Source organism: Elaeis guineensis, chromosome 9 (genome assembly GCF_000442705.2).
Source record: "Elaeis guineensis isolate ETL-2024a chromosome 9, EG11, whole genome shotgun sequence".
Taxonomy (NCBI): Eukaryota; Viridiplantae; Streptophyta; class Magnoliopsida; order Arecales; family Arecaceae; genus Elaeis; species Elaeis guineensis.
This window is the reverse complement of record NC_026001.2, coordinates 9,152,831-9,171,791: the sequence shown is the minus strand read 5'-3', so window position 1 is coordinate 9,171,791 and position 18,961 is coordinate 9,152,831. Positions and strand designations below refer to the sequence as shown.

At 36.0% G+C, this 18,961-nt stretch overlaps 1 protein-coding gene across 1 annotated transcript in view; it reads left to right on the top strand.

The window, feature by feature from the left end:
- Positions 1-18,361, top strand: part of LOC105051749 (phosphatidylserine decarboxylase proenzyme 2) — a 50,519-nt gene extending 32,158 nt beyond the window's left edge. The window contains exons 15-21 of the mRNA XM_010932341.3: positions 919-1,065; positions 2,716-2,811; positions 2,919-2,993; positions 3,120-3,212; positions 17,364-17,450; positions 17,544-17,594; positions 17,973-18,361. Coding sequence (XP_010930643.1) covers positions 919-1,065; positions 2,716-2,811; positions 2,919-2,993; positions 3,120-3,212; positions 17,364-17,450; positions 17,544-17,594; positions 17,973-18,122 — 699 coding nt within the window. The 3' untranslated portion in view covers positions 18,123-18,361. The remainder of the gene's footprint in view (positions 1-918; positions 1,066-2,715; positions 2,812-2,918; positions 2,994-3,119; positions 3,213-17,363; positions 17,451-17,543; positions 17,595-17,972) is intronic.
- Positions 18,362-18,961: the final 600 nt, after the last annotated feature.

The following is an 18,961-nucleotide window of genomic DNA, read 5'->3' as shown; positions in this document are numbered from 1 at the left end:
TGGTCAATGTGTAAACCAGAATTCTTGTAATATCAGTGACTTGAGAAAGTGGACTACTGACTTACCTCATGAGGTTAGTTTAAAAGTTTAAACTGATGCTAGATGTTATATTGAGATATTGTAGTCTCAACTTTCAAGGCCTAGCCCCTGGTTCCCACCAAATAGTAATAATAAATTAATAACAATAAAAGATTCTTATAATAATAATAATAAAAGATACTTAACAGTGGTGTTAAATTCAGACTGCAAAATTAATTCTGTTAAAGTTTAGGGAGTCCGTGGTTGTGTATTTAAATTCAAGGTGCATCACTCTTAGTATTGTTTTTGGTGATGAATGGCTTGTTGGTAAGTACTTTCCAGAAGATCACAATTGCCATCAAATAGATTTTCGATAAGATGTTGGTATCTAGAAAGTATTTAGCTATCTTGAAGAGTATTGTAGGCAATTCTGGATTTGATTATTTCTTGATATTAAAAATATTGGTAGTTGGTTCTATTAGTAGACTTTCCTAATTACTTGATGAAAGTATAAAATATCTTGTGATAGTGTGATTATTGACCTTGTTAATTCAAGCCTGATCAACTTCTTATGATTAAAAATCTGAAACATTTCAGACATCGATATCCATTTTAAAATTTAACAGACTAATTAACTAGGCCATTTCTGAAAACATGGAAGAAGTAAAGCTGCCTTTTGCATGATTTATTCATTGATATCAGTGTTAGATGTTATGCCATTGACAAATATTAATTGCATGCTTTCAGTTCTCTCTTTCTGTACTTCTTTGTTTCTCACCTTCCAGACTTGACCACAAAGAGAATGATATATCTATAATGGAAAAACTACAAAATTTATAATTTTTTATTTGTATTATCATATGATGTTTTATAAATTACAAAATTATCTTTTGTCTGCAGACATTTAATGAATTTTTCATCAGAGAGTTGAAGCCTGGTGCACGACCAATTACATATATGGAACGTGATGACATTGCTATTTGTGCTGCTGATAGCCGTTTAATGGCATTTGCTTCAGTAGATGATAGCTTAAGGTTTTGGATTAAGGTAAAATCGTCCTCTTCCTTTAAATTGCTCTAGACTCTAGAGGCTATTCAAGATAAAATAATTTATTTTTCTGCATAAATTTCAAATAGATTTTGATGGAATTAGTTTGGCAAAACAACTTCACTCTCTCTCCAAATAACTCCAGCAATATTATGATTTTGATGAAAAGCACATGGATCATTGGGATGAGAAAGTTTGAAAGAAATTATGGAATAAAGACTTGCTCTATCTCTTCGGATGTTGATGAAGGCTTGAAAAGATTTTTAAAAAATAAAAGAAAGGAAAGTTGTTTTGAAGAGACAGACCTTGGGGAAAACCTTGGAAAGATAATGTTGCAGTTTGAAATATCAATATACCTTGAAGTCACTCCTAGGGTCAAATGAGTCACATCATTGAAGCATGAAGTGGCACATTGGTAGAGTTAGAGGATAAAGCCCTCGATTCATCATAAGGACTAACATCTGTATTACACTAGGCTATGCTCATATGGCTTCCTAAGAAGTTCAACTAGCTCTTTTCCCAAAGAAAGAGAAAAGCGTAGTAATAAGATAAATAAAAAGGAAAAGAATGTAGATACTTTGAATTGCTATGGAATGTATATGAATCTATGCTTTCTAAAACTTAGTTCTAATTGATCTTAGGGCTTACACCGACATGTAGTTTTAGTAGACTTTATGATTCTAAGGAGACTTTCTCTCAGACCCAAATTTTACTCAAAATAGAACTCAAAGATTAACCATAAAATGTGTGAATAACTAATGCGAAAATTATAAAAAGAAAAAGAAGAAAAGATTTTAAAAAAGATATTCTGATGCAACTCAACTATATCAGGAGAAACCCAAATTTGGGAAAAGAATATACCTGCATTAGACTTGTCCATGGGCCGGGTGGCCGGCCCAAGCCACTCTAGGCAGAAGCCTTACAGACCAAGATTGGAAAATAAGCCTGTTTATTAAATGAGTTGGGCTCGGGCATGGAGATCAAAGCCTGGCTCAAGCGTAGCCTGAAATTTTTTAGTGGGCTTGGACCAAGGTTTTTGGCCCAACAAGCTAGGTCATGCCGAGCTTGGGAAATAAGCTTGTTTCTTAAATAGGCTAGTAGGCTTGGGCTTGGGGATCAAAGCCCGGCCCAAGCCTAGCTTGCCCCGAAATTTTTAAATACTAGGTTTTAAAATAAGCCCAGCTCAGCCTGCTTTTTTTTAGTACTAGGTTTTCATGATTAAGCCATTGGTTTTGTTGATATATAAACTCAATGGAAGAAGATCTAGAATCTTAGAGTACCTGTTATTAAAATTTGAAACTATTATTAAAAATATTTACTTATTCATATTTGTCATTTTTTATGTATTTTTTAGCATTTTTTATAAATTGGAAAAATGTACAGGAAGCTCAAAGCCCAAGGGAGGGCCAGTCTTGGGCCTAAAAAGTAGGCCTGATAGCTGGGCCAAGCCCAGGCCTAAACAAGTTGTGTTAATGTTTGGGCAAAGCCTGGCCCAAACCCAGCCTAGCCTGGCCCATGAGTAGGTTTAACGTGCTTCAGTTGATTCATATATAATATGGGAAACATTGTTTCAAATATATATTGATTAAGAGAATCCTGTCAGTTGAATGGTTCTGTAATTGTTGTATATTTTTTTTATAAAATTTCCAGGGTCGTAAGTTTTCTATTCAAGGACTCCTCGGGATGGATACCTACTCTAATGCCTTTGACCAAGGATGTTTGGTGATATTTCGACTAGCACCCCAGGTGTAAATCTGATCTTAGTTGCTTCTTGCATAATCAGTTCCGAACTTAATTATTACATGTTTCTACAAATACATAAATTTCGGTCTTCTCTCTTCACATGGTTGCAGGACTACCATCGTTTTCATGTTCCAGTCTCTGGGACTATTGAAAGTTTAGTGGATATTCCAGGGTGTTTGTACACGGTATGTGCACATGATATCTGTTTCTGACCAAATATTTTTCATTTTCTCCTGAGCAATTTTATTATACTCTTTTTAGATGACAAATTGACAAATTCATGGTTCTTGCTTTCTTATTTGCTTTGCTAGGTGAATCCAATTGCTGTAAATAGTAAATACTGTAATGTCTTCACCGAGAATAAACGAGTTGTATCTCTCATTTCAACTTCAAAGTTTGGAAAGGTTTGTTGTTTCCGTTATGTAGCATACCTGCACCACTTTATTGATCACAGTTCACACATCCATATTACCGGATAGGCATATAAGTTGACACCAATGGTAGCCCAGCCACCTTCAAGCTTGTATAAGCAACAAGAAAACAGGAATTTTCTTTAAGGAAAAAAAAACTTGTGGAATATGCCTGGTCAATCATTAGCATTTCCTACTTTTTAGTGGATGCCATTATCTCAATGTCTCTCTGGGTTCAGTAACACATGCCTTTTTTTATTAGTTTAGGTCATTGATGTATTTGGTTCCATTTCTCTACCACTCAACCCATAAAGATATATGGCTCAAATGCATGAGTTCTTACTTCTTAGCATTGAAGTTAACAGAAGAAAGAACTTGTGTTCTTGTATGTATGTCAATATAATTAAAATTAACATGAGTTTTATTCTGAATATGATCTGCCTTTGCTATGCTGATATTCTCCATCAGAATATTAACATTTTTGCATATGATTCCTTCCTAAATGTTCCCACTAGACTTTTGCTGAAATTAAATAGATTAACTAGTAGTATCCAGTTGATTTTGGACATACAAAGCATTCAATGTGAGAACTTTTGCAAGCGTGTTTAGTCATACATCAGTTGTATATTAGAGAGATCTTAGATACTCATACAAGGACAAGGAATCCAAATAATAGCTTCTAGCTAGTTTTTTAGGTAGGTTCTAATTTTCAAAATGGCACTGGAATTGACCTGGCCCATGGCCCATAGTGACTAGGGGAAACTCTAGCACAAGCCCTTTATGGCTAACCACAAGGTGGTCATGGTGTCTGCAATTGGATTTGATTAGATTTGGACCCTTAGCATGGAAAGAATGCTAAGGATTAAAGTGAGGGAAGTATGTGACAACCCGTGTAAGCATGTGTTTAGTCCCTCATCATTTGTGCATTATAGAGATCTGGAATACTTACATAAAACCAAGGGACCCAAATAATACCTTCTAGCTGGCTATTTTGCCTTTGATTCCATCCTAGTTATTCCTAATAAATGAATCCTAATGATTCCAAATAGGCCTTTGCAGAAATTAAATAGGTTAACTTTTAGTAGCCAGTCAATTTTTGGTATACAAAGCATCTGATCAACTGACCCATTTATATATGTCAATGTGTATCCATCTGAACACTTATTATAGTTGTTACAAGTGGTGGCCTAGAGAACTGGGTGATAGACATGCCTCCAAACACCTAGGAAATTCTCACTTAGACTATCATGCATTTCTTTTTCTTTTTTGAGAACTGGGATGTAAAGAAGCCCAACCAAAATCAAGGAGTGGGGATCAAACCTGGGTCGCTACTATTTAACAGGTAGTAATTTTACCAACTCAACCAATTGTTAATCTCAACCATCATATATTCTTATATATGTATCTATATACACATATCTACATACATAAATATGTATTACCTATAAAATATATGAAAAATGTTTTCTTGTAATTTCTAGTTATAAGTAATAGATATATACTAAAAAAGGAGAGAGATACATTAGATAATACCTAAAGGTGAACAAAAATTCTGTTTTAAACATACACATAGCTTACATGCTAAAAAATTTATCATAAAAGTCTTTTATTAAAATCAAAACACAAAAACTGGATTCCAACTTCCAACGTTCACCAAGATGGAAGACTAAGGAAGCTCACCAATCTCTACCGCTTAGACAATTATGCTACAAGTTACCACTGCAAGAATTCTATGGTGTTTGTTAGTTTAGAATAAACTTTAACAAATTATAGAAATGAGTTTACTTCTTTACATTCATTGTGCATGCTTCATGGTATGTTAATTTATTTGAAATAACATAAATTCTAAAAATAACAATGGAGTGGTTAAATCAATTAATTGTATGATGATTGAATGACTTCATGCTAATTCTATCTCTTGGATGCCCCAATGACCCAATGACAACATAGCTGGGAGAGGGGGGGGGGGGGGGAGGGAGGGGGAGAGAGAGAGAGAGAGCGAGAGAGAGAAACCTTACAACAGCCAAAAGAATTTCGTGTTCACTTAATTGATTTAAAATTATTTGCCTACTATAATCAGTAAAAACAAGTTTTTGTAAAGAATGCTAGGGCATATTATGTGGGACATATGCCCATGCATTGCTGATGCCAAATGTCACTTACCTTGCGCAGCACAATATGCTACTACTGGTCATCTCACCCCACTTTCATGAATACATATGCATTGACCAGGCCAATGCAAATACCTTTGTGTGTATGCCAATGCTTTGCTGGTTACAAACAACTTGTCTTGAAAAAGTCTAAATTTTGGATTGAAACCACTTTCAGTCTGTAACTTTTTCCCCTTTTTAAAAATGGGGATCCTTTCTAGCTCCTAAACTTTAAATTATAAAACAAACCCTCATTTCCTGATATTTGAAAAAACAATTCTTATAATAAAGGTTGTTTAAATCCACATCTGTGAAATAATCCCAATGACTGCACCTGGACCGCCTACACAACTACTTGAGTGTTGGACAATTGTATCTTTTCTTCTTCTTTTTTCTTTTAAAGCTCATGTTTCCACCAGTTGCATTGCTACTCAAACATCATGTGTGCATTGCATGTTTTTGATTCTCACAGCTAATTGTTTGGATTCAACCCAATTGCTAGCCTGAATTTACAGCAATTCTTGGATGGTAGTAACATTTGCAAGCAACTTTAATGGTTGATCTCTTTCTTTTTCTTCAAGTATGTTGAACACTCCAAAGGATGAAGGGATCTGGAGGAGGAAGAGAGGAGGAGAGGAGCTCTGAAAAAATAAAAACCAGCAAGGGAATTGATGTCTCACGCCAAGAAGAGGGGACTCCTTTTTTATAGGCAAGGTCTAGGGTTTTTAATCCAAGAAAGAGGACGCCCAAGAGTCCATGCCAAACACCTTTTGATGTCCCAAAAATTTCAGAAAAAGCTTCTTAGCGTGGAGAAGGATTCTGGTGTCTCACACGCCCAAGAACTCTCAAAAAAAAATTAAAAAAAAAAATCAATATGGCACCAACAACCTTGTATGAAAAATCCCTTTCTTTGTTTTCATCTTATCTCTAATTCGGATCGTATTCGAATTAGGCAAGAGATAGGATTATGAGTCATCAATCATTGCCGCCCATCCTTATTAGGTCTACTACTTTGACGCCAAAAAGATCAAGCCAAATCCAATTTGGTGTGGAGATAAGGGCATGGGTCCAAGTGTGGCTCAAGGAGATAAGGATAGAGTCCTAGTCGACTTGGACTCTTCATTTCTAATTCAATTCTAATCCAAATCAAATTTGAATTGAACTAATGATAGAAATGAACCTAATCCAATTAGAAATTCAATTATCTTAATAAATTTCTAACCCAATTAGGAATTAGATGAGTCCAAATCTTGATCGAATCAGGATCAAATTTTCTTTGTAATCCGCTTGATCATATCAAACCCAATCTGAGTCGAACTGAATTTAATTCAATTAGACTTGATCCAAAGTTTTTTACTCAATCAAATTGAGTCAATTAGTAATCTAATTACTAATTAATTCTTCATTAATAGTAGAGTCCAGTCCCAATAGGACTCTTCTTCAGAGTCTCAGTCCCAGTGGGATTCCTCACCAGAGTCACAATCCAATTGGACTCTTCAGCCATCAGATCTGATCAAATCTTCTAATGCATGTGACCTCATAGGTTCGAACCTAAGCCGGTAGTATAGAAACAACTTTCTATATCAATCGAAGTAACCATCTAGCAATGGTGATCCGACGATCGGATAGGTCGAAGTATTACAAAGCAACATTCTGAACCTACTGGCATATGGTTACCGTATAATTCACCCTTTTGACCCTAATGCTAAAGGTGACCTAAGGTTTAACTGTTAACCCTAATTAAGTTGACCATATTATATTTCAACCTTTCAAATCTATCTCATGGATTATCCTGATCAAGATTTTACTAAATTAAAATGCACTGATGCATATTTTCTACTAATTCAAAGGGATTAATTCCATCTTGACACACACTGATTTGATAAGTACTTGATTGCATCCAGTATCCTTTCGTCATTGAGTTAGAAACTTAGATGGTTCAATACTAAAGTACAGTGAGTTGCTTACAAGTCACCGTGGTGGTTTCAGATCTGAGGGACACTTATATCCATACCCTTCACGAGCTACTCTTGACAGCAGAGTACTCGATACATGGTCACGTTCGATGCGAATATACTCCTATATTCATCTGTATGCCATAACAGTGTCTCCACACTCCTTGGTTAAGAGGACAACCAATTCATATGGCACACAACGATCTATACTCGATATTTAATAGCATATCATTCAATCGCGAATATTTTTAAGGACTTAACGACAAATCCTCCTTTGTCGATTAATTATAGTCCTAAGGACTTCATTACAACACAAGAGTTCAAAGATGGATAATTTATAATGAAAATATCAAATAATTTTTATTAATAAAAATTCATATATAATTTACAAGAATGAGTACAATCATCAACAGGCTGACGATTGATTTTGGGATATATTTTCCAACAACTTTCATTTGGACTAAAGCCAATCGATACAGTATCGTATATCCATCTTTGATTTATAATCATCGAACTCTTTGATCTCGAGAGTTTTAGTAAATAGATCGGTTAGGTTTTTCTTTCTGCCGATCTTCTGAAGGTCGACGTCACCTCGATTCACGATCTTCCGGATAAGATGGTAGCTGCACAGGATATGCTTGGTACACTGATGGGACTTTGGCTCTTTGGCTTAAGTAATGGCTCCAGTATTGTCGCAGTATAATAAGACAGGGCCATCAATGGAGGGTGCCACTCCGAGCTCGCCAATGAACTTCCGTAACTATACAACTTTCTTCGCAGCATCGGATGCCGCGATATACTCCACTTCACAAACAAAGTCAGCCACAGTGTGCTGCTTGAAACTTTTTCAGCAGATCGCTCCACTATTCAAGATAAAAATATAATCGGACACACTCTTGCTATCATCATGATCTGACTGAAAGCTGGAGTCGATGAACCCCACCAGTTACTAGTCAGTTTTACCGTACACAAGTCACTGGTCCTTAGTATTTCTTAAATACTTAAAAATGATCTTTACGACCTTTCAGTGGTTCTCCTGGATCAAACTGGTATCTACTCACTACCCTTAGTGAGTATGTCACGTCTGGTCTCGTACATGTTATGGCGTACATAATAGAACCTACTGTCGAAGTATATGAAACTCTACTCATACACTCTCTTGAGGAGTTGTCGGACAATCCATCTCCAAGAGAAATTTCATGGTCTATCGGAAGAGTCTTTTTTGAAATTTTTCATGCTGAACCATTTCAGCATGGTATCTATGTATGTGGATTGAGAGAGTCCGAGTAGCCTCTTAGATTTATCCTTATAGATCTTCATCCCTAGGATATAGGCTGTTTTTTCCAAATTTTTTGAGGAGAATTATGACGACAGCCACACTTTTATTTCCTATAATGCAGAGACATCATTTCCTTTTAAGAGAATATTGTTCACATATAACATAATACAATTATTGAACCATTAGCCCACTTATATATGTCGGGTTCCTCTCCATTCCTAACGAAGCCATACGTTCTGATTACCTTATCAAAATGTATATTCCAATTTCGAGATGCTTGCTTCAATTCATAAATGGATCTTTGAAGCTTGCACATCTTGGACTCATCTGTGGATGTAAACCCTTCAGGTTGTATCATATACATCTCTTTGTTCAGCTCTTCATTTAGGAAAGCTATCTTCACATCTATTTGCTAGACTTCATAGTCCAGGTGTGCTGCTATCGCAAGCATTATCTGAATGGATTTGAGTATTGTCACAGGAGAAAACGTCTCGTCATAGTCAATACCATAATGCTAATGATAACTCTTGACAACCAAACGGGCTTTATAGGTCTCCACTTTTTCATCTGCGCCCCTTTCTTTTGAAGATCCACTTACACCTTATGTGTTTAATCCCTTCAGATGGATCAATCAATGTCCATACGTCGTTGACTTTCATGGACTTCATTTTGGATTTTATGGCTTCAAGCCATTTATCAGAGTCGGACCTCTGCATCGCATCCATATAGGTGATCGGATCCTCATCGTTTTCATCGAGTTCAACAAGATCCCCATCCCGGACCAAAAAATCTAAGTATCTATCCGGCTGACGCGGTACTCTACCGGATCGCCTTAAGGATGTTTATGTATTGGGCTTCGGATTTGATTTTATCAAATCCGGTTCAAATTCAATATTGGTGTCGGTTCTTCTACCTGTCGAACTTCAAGCTTGATTTTAGAGGCACTTATTCCTTCACTAAGGAATTCCCTTTCCAAAAAGTGTGCCTTACTGCTGACAAATATTTTTTATTCAGCAGGCAGGTAAAAGTAATATTCTCTCGTTTTCTTGGAGTATCCTATGAAATTATTTTTATCGGACCTAGGACTGAACTTGTCAGTTTGTAATCGTTTAACGTGAGCCGGACATCTCAGACCTTAAAGTAAGAGAGATTCGGTCTACGTCCTGACCATATCTCATATGGTATTTTACTAACTGACTTGCTTGATACATTATTAAGCACAAGACAGGCTGTTTCAAGTACATATCCTCAAAAAGAGATCGACAGAGTTGCAAATCCTATCATGGATCGAACCATGTCCAACAAGGTTTGATTCTTTTCTTTCTGAGATGTCATTATGCTGTGGTGTCTCTGGAGGGGTCCATTAAGGGAGAATCTCATTCTCTCCTAGATATGTCAGAAATTCACTTGAAAGATATTCATCTCTTCAGTCAGACCGAAGAGTTTTAATACTTTTTTCAGTTTGTTTCTCTACTTTATTACGGAACCATTTGAATATTTCAAACGATTCGAACTTGTGTTTCATCAAGTAGACGTACTCATACTTAAATAGGTCGTCTGTGAATGTAATAAAATAGCTGTACCCTCTGGTACATGTGCTCATGGGTCCACATACATCAGTATGTATTAAATCCAGTACATCACTGGCTCGTTCATCTTTTTCAATAATAGATGACTTGGTCATCTTTCCAAGCAAAGAAGACTCACAGATAGGTAACGATTCATAATCATCTTTATCAAGAATTCTTTCTTGAGCTAACATATTCATCCTGTTCTTGTTGATATGACCTAGCCTACAATGTCAAAGGTAGGCATTCGTGACATCATCTATTCTAGGGTATTTATTTGAAATGTACATTACATTAGGCCTAGATACAACATAGATACCATTGTTCAATTGTTCACGTAATATTGTAATACCATTCAAAATGATATTATAAAGATTTTTTTTATTGATATTTCATAATTAAATTTGGTCAAAAGACCTACAGAAATAACATTCAAAAGAAAACTAAGTAATGATACTCGTTGAAAACAATGTAATGAGACTCGAATACAAGCTTGATGATTTTTAAAGCTAAAATTGGAACTGATCTTCCATCTCCAACATTCAGGAATCTCTCGCCATCTTCAAATCTCCTATTGACCTGAAGATCCTGCAATGAATTGTCAATATGAATAGAGCTTTCGGTATTCAATACTCAAGTCATTGTATCAAAAAGAGAGAAGTTACAAGGTGTTATCACATAAGTATCTTGTCCAGCAATTGATTGCTTCTTCTTTGGCCTGTTCGGGTCAAGAGAAGCAATATACTGAGGACAGTTCCTCTTCCAGTGATCCTGCTTTTTATAAAAGAAGCACTCCATCTGATTTTGATCAGTCTTGAACTTGGGTTTCTGGGACTGACTCCCAGCACCTGGCACTTTCTTATTATTCTTCTTTTTTTCTTTCTTAAAGGAACGACGACTATCCGAAGAAGATCCTCTCACTAAATTCACTGTCTCCTTATGGAGCTGGTGATTTTTCTCAAAAGACTGTAACAACCCCAACAGATTGTGGTAGTTGACCGCAGGTTTCGTCATTCTAAAATGACTGAGAAACGATAGGTAGGACTTGAGTAGGAAGTTCAGAATCACATTCTTCTCTAGCTGTTCATGCAAAGGAAAGCCGAGCTTGCTCAGTTTTTTAATCTGTTCGATCATGTACAATACATGATCAGTAATAGATGCACCCTTCCTCATTCGAGCATTGAAAATAGCACAACTAGTATTGTACCGCTTAACATCGTCAGGAGTACCAAAGAGATCTCTCAACACTTAGAGTATTTCCTCTGATCGAGCCTTTTCAAATTTTCGATTGAACTCGTCGTTCATAGAGGCCCACATGATGCAACGAACCTTGGTGCGGTCGTTGAGCCACTTCAGATAAGTGTCTCGGACCGCATCTCGGGCGTTGGGAGTAGGCTCCTCAGGTATCGGATCCATAATCACGTATAGGGTCCGCTTGTGCTTCAGGACTATCTTGAGCTTTCGATATCAGTTATCGAAATTCGGTCCGATTAATTTTTCACTATCCAATAGTGATCAAAGCGACAAGTTTGAGGCCATATTTACACACACAAGAAAAAATCAAAATTTAATCAATATATGAATTTATTAATCTTAAAGATTTTGACTTTAGTCTAAAGGTCCTCCCGCTATGTTATACGAATTGGTAGCCTCTACTTCCAATTCGAGGAATTACCTTAATTTCATAGTGGATACTAGAATCCACATAGACTGCATATATGCTCGAGGATGGCTCGGTCAATCCATATGCACCTATGGGTAGGTTCTCAATCAATTGTTTCTCTAAACAACTTCTAGTAATTAATTTAGTTCCAGATTTTATTTCAGTAGACGATGGGCCTTCATTGAAAGTTTCAATTAGGTCAAACCATTAACATGAACCTACTCAGTGTTTCTAACCAAAGAATGATCAGATCCGAGGATGGCTCGATCAACCCAACCATTCATCAGATAGTATAACAGAGTCATCATATGATGAATGATAATTTCATCATTTAGAGAGAACACCAGACGGATGGTGCCTGCAATGTCAATCAGAAATAATAGACCCATTATCATTCACCTTAATGGGTGGCTATGATCTAGTTATCACCATAATCAGCTCATTTTAGAGATCTAATAATTTAGAGGATTTAATTCGTTTTGAGAAGAGAGAAGAAGAAATCAATCAGTAGACCATAATCCTTCCACTAACTTTACCAAGTCACTGAAACGGGTTAAGGTTATGCTGATTGAACTGGCATCTAAATCAGTCACACTGATCAATCTTAATGGCATGGGCTAACTCGAATCACTTAGTGATCTAATCAAAATCTAATTGACTAAATTGGTCAGGTAAATGAGATCGATGGGAGAGTTTGCTAAGCTTGCCTTAGACACCATCGAAATGATCAGATAAGTCGCTTTCAATTAAAAACCACCAGTCGAAATGTCAAATTTATCTTAGACACCAATTGGTTTATTAGTTTCGATTTGATCAATCTAATGATTCAGGTTCAACCACTGAGCCACAATCAAGGTCCATTTGGTCTGATCAAAGATATGGATTTAACCATCTACAACTATTATATTAGAGAAATCCTGATTAATCTAATTCAACATTTGGTTAGACTTAATCAATTTTTCTACATGGTCAATCAATTCTTTGATTCTAATATTAGATCTAACCTAATTAAAGAAAAAGATCTGATTTGAGCTAACCCATGCCTCATATTTTATGCAATGTTATTAGATCTCAGATCATAATTCTTGATCAAATCAATCCAACACTTAATTTTTAATTAAGTTTTGCATCAACATGGTTAAGGCTTTTGTAAATAATTTTCATATAAATTTTTTACATTAAATCATAAAATCCTTTTACATCAAGTATAGATTTTTATGATTTTAAATCAAAACAATTTTGATTAATCAAGATTAGATGTAACTAATTTTTTTGCAACCTGCATCACATACAACAATACTTAGAGTTTCAAGATCTAGAGTTTTGCAAGAAAGTAAGTTTTCTCCTTTTATTTTCTTCTTCATAGAACCTCACAATGGCACCCCTACACGCCATAAGAGCATCTCATTGAATGAGAGAAGAGGGTCATGAAATCCTACTTGCTCCTATGATCGGATGGCCTGGTGATTATCCAATCTGAGTATTTTGCTACTCAAAACATCTAATCTAACAAGATAAAAATGAGATCTGAAAATAAATATATTTAGATCTAATCTAAATCATAAATAATCAAATCTAACATCATAAAATCAAATCTAAAGGCATAATAAATCATATCAAAATAACCATGGCTCTTATACCAATTGAAGAAAATATGTGGTAGTGCTATGCATGCAATTTTAAAATTTTTGTGCAGCAAAATGAAAAGATTAAATAATTTAATCTTAATCACATGCATAAGATCTAATCTAGACTACCATCCCATGATCTATTATTTGAAAATCATGCACTTTAGATCTGAAAATAAAAACACACATCGATCTCATCGATGCTGAAATCTTAGATCTAACTATTAGATCTAACAATATGATTAAGACAGATTAGAAACAATTATCAAACCAATTGAATCTTGATCTTCTCTGGTCCAATGCTTGGAGAAGATGTTCTTCAGGTCGCTTGTAGCCACACGAAGTCGTCTGGCCTCTACAGAAAAATCTACACGAAGACTAGCGCAGATCAGGGGCTGGAGGTGCTAGCCTGCAAGCAACTTTGACGGCTGATCTCTTCCTTTTCTTCAAGCACTTTGGACACTCCAAAGGATAAGGGATTTGGAGGAGGAAGAGAGGAGGAGAGGAGTTCTGGAAAAATAAAAACCAGCAAGGGAATTGATGTCTCATGCCAGGAAGAGGGACTCCTTTTTTATAGGCAAGGTCTAGGATTTTTAATCCAAGAAAGAGGGCGCACAAGAGTCCACACCAGACATCTTTTGGCATCCCAAAAATTTCAGAAAAAGCTCCTTGGCGTGGAGAAGGATTCTGGTGTCTCACAGCCCAAGAACTCTCCAAGAAAATAAAAGAAAAATCAATATGGCGCCAACAGCCTTCCTTGTATGAAAAATCTCTTTTCTTGTTTTCATCTTATCTCTAATTCAGATCGCATTCGAATTAGACAAGAGATAGGATTATGAGTCATCAATCATTGCCACCCACCCTTATTGGGTCTACTACTTTGATGCCAAAAAGGTCAAGCCAAATCCAATTTGGTGTGGAGATAAGGGCATGGGTCTAAGTGTAGCGCAAGGAGATAAGGATAGAGTCCTAGTCGTCTTGGATCCTTCATTTCTAATTCAATTCTAATCCAAATCAAATTTGGATTGAACCCAATGATAGAAATGAACCTAATCCAATTAGGAATCAATTATCTCAATAAATTTTTAACCCAATTAGAAATTAAATGAGTCCAAACTCTGATCGAATCAGGATCAATTTTTTTATAATCCAGCTTGATCATATCAAACCCAATCTGAGTCGAACTGAATCTAATTCAATTAAACTTGATCCAAAGCTCTTTACTCAATCAAATTAAGTCAATTAGTAATCTAATTACTAATTAATTCTCCATTAATAGTAGAGTCCAGTCCCAGTGGGACTCTCCTTCAGAGTTCTAGTCTCAATAGGATTCCTTACCAAAGTCACAATTCAATTGGACTCTTCAGCCATCAGATCTGACCAAATCTTTTAATGCATGTGACCCCATAAGTTCAAACCTAAGCCGGTAGCATAAAACAACTTTCTATACCAATCGATGTAACCATTTAGCAATAGTGACCGGATGATCGGATAGGTCAAGTATTGCAAAGCAATATTCTAGAACCTACTGGCGTATGGTTATCATATAATTCATCCCTTTAACCCTAATGCTCAAGGTGACCTAGGGTTTAACTGTCAACCCTAATTAAGTCGACCACATTGTATTTCAACCTTTCAAATCCATCTCATGGATTATCCTGATCAAGATTTTACTAAATTGAAATACACTGATGCACATCTCCTACTAATTCAGAGGGGTCGATTCCATCTTGACTCACACACCGACTTGATAAGTACTTGACTGCACCCAGTATCCTTCCGTCATTGAGTTAAAAACTCAGATGGTCCGTTACTAAAGTACAGTGAGTTGCTTACAAGTCATCATGGTGATCTTAGGTCTGGGGGACACTTATACCATACCCTTCACGAGCTATTCTTGACAGTAGAATACTCGGCACATGGTCACATTCGATGCGAATGTACTCCTACATTCCATCTACATGTCATTACAGTGTCTCCACACTCCTTGATTAAGAGGACAACCAACTCATATGGCACACAACAACCTATATTCAATATTGCTATCGTCCTATTAATAGCATATCATTCGGTCGCGAACACTTTTAAGGACTTAACGACAAATCCTCCTTTGTTGATTAATTATAGTCCTAAGAACTTCATTACAACACAGGAGTTCCAAGATGGACAATTTGTAATAAAAATACCAAATAACTTTTATTAATGAAATTCATATACAATTTACAAGAATGAGCACAATCGTCAACAGCTGACGATTGCTTTGGACACATTTCCCAACACTCACAACCTTGTGAAGTTTTGTGAGCCTATAGTAATGCTTACAAAAATTTGCTTGTTGTTTCCAAAACCCAAAATTTATCATGCATTGGTGGATCCAAATCTCTCCTCTTTCTCACACACATATATCCACTGTGACAACCCAAGACTCATTAAGAAAGGCTTGCTAGAACATGTTATTTAGGTTCTTGGGCCCTTATATAAGTAGACACACTTGTACAAGTACTCACATCCTCTATTTAAGTCCTAGCATTCTCGCTAGGCTAAAAGTCCATATCCATTCAAATCCAATCATGAGCACTACAAATCCAATCACAAACACTACAATCAACATGTGGACAACCCAAAATGGGCATGTGCTGTAGCATCTCCTTGTTCATATGGGTCATGAGCTGGGCCCACTCTAATACCATTTGTAACAACCCAATATCTCATCCAAAAATATTTGTTAGATGGTGGTATTATGTTTGTTTCTTAATTCTGTATAAGTATCTAAAATGTATCCAATGTATAACTAACGTGGGATTAAATATACACCACACGAGTCCTCATACACCCACACAAACATTGCAATTTGAAAATACACATCACATATATTACATACTGGTACTGTTTAACTAACCAATTGATCCCAAAAGCTTAAGCTGATAGAGGAGTCAAAAATGTATATCAAGCTTAACACTTCTCACATGCAGCCAGCTGAAAGAGTCAAGAAAACAAAAAAATGACTGAATGAATCAAGATAATAACCTGATTAGTTAAATAAGTAGCATGGGGATTCAAACTCATGACATCCTTCAAACTTGAACTCTAATGCTATGTTAACTAACCAATTACTCCAAAAGCTTAAGCTGATAGAGAATAGGTCAACAATGTATATCAAGCCTAACAAGTACGGGCGTTGGAAATGAAAATTAGGATTGGTTTTCTACGATTTCTGTGTCATATTAATTACATGCAGATGTATGTACAGATTTTTGCATATGTTGATTTTATGCTATCACACAAGTCAAATCAAATCTCAATATCACTCCTTAAAGTGATAATAAGTAGGCGATAGATCCAACCATAGGGCTGGGCTGATTTGTGACATCTACATTTGATTGTGCTAAGAGGGAACAAAAATAACACCATGGCATATTTATGCAAAAGAAAGTCTAGTAGTTATGGTGCAATCAGTCCATGAAAATGTAGATCCATATGATCCTTCGAACCATTTTCCTATTTCCTCATGTTTTCTGGATATTGTTTATTCTTCTTAACCATATGTTTGCAAAAATAATAAGCTAGAGGTATCAAAACTATTTAAGAAGATATTGGGTTCTATCTTTAAGTACTAATTTATCTTATAGAATATTTCCCTACAAATCAGAATCTTCACCTAGAAGAAATTGCAAGAATCCTACCAATATAATGTATATGAAGAAAGGTTTCAGCACGTCCAAATCCAATATTGAACTTATATACAGAGGGCATCAGCTGACTAGGGCACTTGGTTCATAACTTAACACCATAATTAAGATTTTTATCTGAAATATCTAAGTTGCAAGCCTTACTTGTAATTTATCTGTAGTTGCATATCTTGTGTTGTATCATGCTTTAATTTTTCATGTTATTTGTTACAGGTAGCATTTGTTGCAATTGGAGCAACAATGGTAGGAAGCATTACCTTTTTGAAAAAGGAGGGTGACTATGTCCATAAAGGAGATGAGGTGCTTTTCTACCCCTTTATTTTAACCACTATTTTACATTGCCCCTATCATGAACTAAGTGCTACTAATGAGTTTATTTTTTTACTTTGTCAGTTCGGGTATTTTTCATTTGGAGGAAGCACCGTAATATGTGTCTTTGAGAAGGTTTGTCCTGCCAAAAATCTATTTATTCTCTTCAAAATTTTATGACTGCATTAAATCCACTTTTGCAGAAATTTAAGCTCCATAGCCATGCAACCTATCATATTACCAATAGAAGACCTTCCGAAGTCATTGTGATTGTAAAATGTTAGGAGAAACAGTAAAAGAATTATCTTATTACAGAGCTTAACAACTAAATGTTTGGTAAAATCAGCTTCACCTGGGGAATTGTCACTGGCATGATGCCTATCAGCAAGAGCACATGTTGCTTGACAACTAATTGTTGCTGGCACATGTTTATTAAACAAAAGTTGACCTGGCTTTTGATGCTATTAAATGTCATTTGTGTCAAACTTTATGGTCCCTGTGCACTTTTTGCAGGATGCAATACAGATAGATGAAGATCTTCTTGCCAACAGTGAAAGATCACTAGAAACTCTAGTTTCTGTGGGTATGACTTTAGGTGTCTCTAGAAGGAAACAAGCCACAGAAGAAATGCCGAGGTTGGAGAAATGCACATTAGAAGCATAACGGAGTGTAGCGCCTCTCGGGTGAAAAATACAGAATGACCTTAAGGAGCATCAAAGGATTGATTAATGTTGTTCTTGTGTACACGTCTTAAACAATTTCCTTATGTACTATATTTTGTGCTCCAAAACTAAAAGATGGTTTAAGTTCGGATTCTTTTATCTTATGACCATCGCTTATGTTCATTAACTGGTTCCATGTTATGTAAATTAATGATTGAAAAGAACATGATGATTTTGTCAGTTTTTTCAAAATACTTTGATGGAGTGTTTACAGTGCAGAAAAGGAAGTGGACTGGTGCTGGCTAAGCTATGGTGCAATCGATGCCTTTTTTTTCCCCCTCTTTTTGGCTTACTTTTGGTACAAAGATGCAACAAATTTTTATTCATTGCAGTGGATAAGCTAGGTAGTATCTACCGCAGTTGATAACCGGATATTATCTCTGAAGACATCACATGATATGCATGCTGGGAGAAGTATTAAATTAGACGATCACCTTTGCAAGTTCCCTGGACCTCTATAGATTAATATTTGTTACATCAGAATGCTAATTGATGCTCTCATTGTGCACAAACTGAATTACAGAATAGTTTGGTGAATGCAGATTTTCAGTTTTAGCATCTTTGGGAATTGGAGCCATGGTGATCTCATAGTTCCTGACTGTAATGCGTATGCCTGTCTCTCATTTTCTGCATCATCTAAGAAGAGACATGAGACGCCCTCTAGCCGCTCAGTCTCTACGGGCATGAAAGCTGTAAATGGTTGCAGAACAACAAAGCGCCTATACAGGTGTTAACACAGCAGAGAAGCCGGCAAACAGATCAGATATAAAGTTTCCATCT